This window comes from Eptatretus burgeri, chromosome 12 (assembly GCF_056783735.1).
Source record: "Eptatretus burgeri isolate ZD-2024b chromosome 12, Ebu_testis_v1, whole genome shotgun sequence".
Taxonomy (NCBI): Eukaryota; Metazoa; Chordata; class Myxini; order Myxiniformes; family Myxinidae; genus Eptatretus; species Eptatretus burgeri.
This window is the reverse complement of record NC_140972.1, coordinates 54,714,224-54,718,223: the sequence shown is the minus strand read 5'-3', so window position 1 is coordinate 54,718,223 and position 4,000 is coordinate 54,714,224. Positions and strand designations below refer to the sequence as shown.

Here is a 4,000-nt window from a genome sequence, read left to right as displayed (position 1 = left end):
AATGTAACCAGTATACCATGCAAATAATAGCACTTGGTTTGTTGTCCATTGAGGCCAAGGCAGGACATCCGCCGTTATACTGTATATCCATGAAGACAACTGGGTGGCAAGTTTACAATAGTGAGCAATGACAGCGTTTTCCTGTCTTGCGTGGGACCACCATCCTTGCCTCTCATCCCATGGTCGAATCCATTCGAAGAACATCCAACTTCCTTCCATTCAATCACACTGTACTTCGAAACACGTTCCCCCCTTAACTGCCAACAAGTCACATTCAGGACAAGTTTCGTTTTCCTCATTGTAAGATATCATTGTTCGACCTTGTTTGTACATCATGATTTGGGTCGCTATGATTGGGATGTGATGCTGCTAAGATGATCCGTTTGACCTCTTTGCCTCTGCATTGCATTGCTTTGCATAAAACAACAGAATAATAACCTCGAGATTCAAAACCTCAGAATGGTTGTGGTTAACTAACTTGGTTATTATAGCAATGAACTGACTACTTTTATTTTCCAAAGCTGTCAAGCAATCCATTGCACTCCAAAAGAAACCAATACTACTCTCAAAGCTTCTTTTGGAAGATTTGACTGTTTTTGTTTTTGTTTTACCTTTTATAAGTTAGTACCAGTTTAGTTCCCATCCTGGAAAAGTTATCCCAGGCATTCAAGAGTCAACCACAAAGTGTGGGCTGGAAACACTATATACTAAATCAGATCAAGTCGATAACACCATCTATGACAGTCATTAGTGAGCTAACTGGGCTTCTTTTTCTTATTCTTCACCCAGGTCGAAAAACCAGTTAAAACCAGTACACATTTTCAACTGGTCTCTATTGGTTCTAATTGGTCTTTAACTGGTCTCTATTGGTTTCAACTGGTACCAGTTAAATTCAGTCAGAATTCCAATTTCCCAGTTGAAAAAACCAGTAGCTCATATTTGTACCAGTTAAAGTCTTACTGGTTCCAGTTGATACCAGTTGCAATGTACTGGTCCCAGTTGATACCAGTTGCAATGTACTGGTCTCCCAGTTGATACCAGTTGCAATGTACTGGTCCCAGTTGATACCAGTTAGTTAAATACAATTGTATTTCAACTGGTAATATATCACTCTATTCCAATTTCCATATTAAAACCAGTAAGAAACCAACTGGCTTTACTGGTACCAGTTGGCTACTGGTTTTCAACTGGTACCAGTTGACCAGTAAGCTACTGGTCTTTACTGGTTTTTTGACCTGGGCAGTCGGCTGTTCTGCCGAACTCAGATGCCATTGATCCTCGGCTTCCACTTCTCTCGATCAACCATTGTTGGGTGTAGTCCCTCTGTCTCCAGGTCCATATCCTTCCTCAACATGTTGCTGAAGTTGAGAGCTCGTCTGTCCCACTTTGGCCTTCCATGTTCAAGTGTCCAGAATACAAGATTAGAAACAAGTTCTGACTTTATTATTGGATAGCGAATTTCGTCATTGACCTGAATCGCATTCAGGGTCCAAAAATGTGACGATGCAGTTTGTTGAATTCTGCTTTCTTTTAGTCTTACTTGAACCCACAAACGTCTGAGATGCAGTCTGGTGTTTTTATCCCGCAAGGCTTTACCGAACCTTCCAATCAAAACAAGATCCCATAACTGTCCCTTTAACTTTCCATGGATTGGTAACAGGGTCGGATGTACAGAGCAGACGTAAGGAAGCGATTGTCCAAATGAACCACCTGCTCACAATGGTGGCTTTTCCTGCAGATGAGCCGGGCTTCATATCCCGGATGGTCGTAACCAAAGTGCGCATGTTGTGAGGAAATAAACGAAGAAAGAATGACGTGCTGAACATTCAAAGGGCATCGTTGGAGCATTGCACGGGTTGAAAAGCAGGTGACATTTGTGCGACTACATCAAACATATGAGGAGGTGGAGGGCAAGGAGAGAGGCCTTACTTAATGCGAGCCATGTGCGCAAGGAACACAAGCAAGCAGATTGCTTCTGGAATGCTAGACCAGCCTTTCCGCCCAAGCCCCTTCCATTCTGTTTAAATTCCATGCCTCTGCCAAACCCTTTTCCCTCTTTTACTACCCCTTCCCTATCCCACTTAGACCTATCCACAGATGCTTTCCTTGTAAACATTTCAAGATCAGGTCACCAGGAAGGGAGGAGCTTTGGAGGCGTTGGGGGACGTGGGTGGTGGTTGGTGGGGGGTACTGGAAAACTGTGCCAAGATGAGGATGCTTAGTGAGCCACAGTTTATCTAACGTCCGGTGTACCGCACGGAGGTGCCGGTGCTGTTGGCGTTGGAGGTGCTCAGCGTAGCATCTTGGAACCTACTGAAGTGCAGCTGCACACAATGTCAGGGGAAAGTGTGGTTGCTTTGTGAAGTTTCAAACTCTGTTTTCCTGCTTGCTTTTCCTGGCAGCGAGGGCGTGGCTTTGTCTTTGGAGGGTTGAGATTGCCGTGAATACCACAATACTCTCACGCAAAACTCAATCCCCCTCCCACCCTCGTTCGATGCGTTTAGTGTTGAGTGGAACTTTTGAAATATCGTCATAAATTAGTGGCGAACATTCTTTCCTTATATTTGCATCCTCAAGCCATGTCTCAAATGGAAGAAAGTGTGAACGACGTCAGCGTAGGTAAGGCCTGCCTTGTGCAAATTAAACGTTACATTCAAGTGATGTTTGACGTCTTATTGGAATAATCGTTGCTAGGTGACGCTTATTATGAGCACCCATTGTCATTTGTTCAAACCACCTGTTGTCATCTCACGTGCAGGCTACTACTACACTTTGCAAACGAATGTGAAAACTTTCTTTACAGGAGGTTTTTTTTCTTGAATATATATATATATTTTTTTAAAATTCATCCGCGATCAAAAGTGACCACTGAAGAAATGAAAGGGCAGGCAATTGAAGAGAAGCGACTAATGATTGCGATGCGATAATTGCTCTGATGAGCCTTGCATCGCATTGTCCCCTCTCTCCCTACTCGATAATGGCTATCCTTTTAGACATCAGTGTTTCTCTCGTCGTATTCAGGTGCATCCATATTATACGGATTGCTCGTTACATGAGTCTGCGAATGGATGCCGGGTGTTCCACTGCTGATGATTGCGACTCGAGCATCATGTCAACATAGCGAGGATTAGAAAACGCAGTGGGTGGGTCCGCTGTCATTACAGCTGCCAAAGTGACGTATCTGAATGCATCATAAATTGAGATGATAATGGATATTGCTGGTTACATACACTTAGTGTGTCATTTCGTCGCACAGTTCAGTATTGACAGCCGTACCCTCTGCAAATGGCCTGGGCTGCCTCGCCTGTCGTATGTATTGTGTATTTTAGCACGATTGCTCGGTGCCTAATGCTTTAAAAGGATCCCCCGAATGTGTGTTAAGAAACAAGAGGATGGTCACTGATTTTGAGGACTGATTAAGATTTTGAGGACCCCATCCTTCCCCACATCTTCCTTCGTTTGTCACACAGGAGATTGTTCAATGTGTGTTGGTTGCAACGTGGTCGTCACCAATTATTACAAGGTTTTAAAAGTGTTTGGTGATGAGTGGAGGATTTTATTTGTCATTTTCTGTTATGTGATTGATTGGTACACAAAATGACCATTGATCTTGTACCTGGGGGTTACAGACAGGTAGCCTTAGACCCATTTAATCTTTCATCGGACTCTTCTGGAACCGAAAAATGGTTTTGCAATTTTTTGATCCAATAATATCTCTCTCTCTCTCTCTCTCTCTCTCTCTCTCTCTCTCTCTCTCTCTCTCTCTCTCTCTCTCTCTCTCTCTCTCTCTCTCTCTCTCTCTCTCTCTCTCTCTCTCTCTCTCTCTCTCTCTCTCTCTCTCTCTCTCTCTCTCTCTCTCTCTCTCTCTCTCTCTCTCTCTCTCTCTCTGTCTCTCTGTCTCTCTGTCTCTCTGTCTCTCTGTCTCTCTGTCTCTCTGTCTCTCTGTCTCTCTGTCTCTCTGTCTCTCTGTCTCTCTGTCTCTCTGTCTCTCTGTCTCTCT

General features: G+C 43.8%; 1 protein-coding gene across 3 annotated transcripts in view; it reads left to right on the top strand.

Annotated features, from left to right (window-relative positions):
* Nucleotides 1-2,237: 2,237 nt before the first annotated feature.
* The window catches only part of HSPA12B (heat shock protein family A (Hsp70) member 12B), a 113,875-nt gene continuing 112,112 nt past the window's right edge, over nucleotides 2,238-4,000 (top strand). The window contains exons 1-2 of one of the 3 annotated variants that reach the window (XM_085848012.1): nucleotides 2,238-2,619; nucleotides 3,022-3,143. Coding sequence is in view for 1 of the 3 variants with exons in the window: in XM_085848010.1 (XP_085704136.1) it covers nucleotides 2,580-2,619 (40 nt within the window). In the remaining 2 variants the exon portion in view is untranslated. Of the gene's footprint in view, nucleotides 2,620-3,021; nucleotides 3,144-3,288; nucleotides 3,310-4,000 lie in introns of those variants that run through there. The other 2 variants (XM_085848010.1, XM_085848014.1) reach the window with 2 other exon arrangements.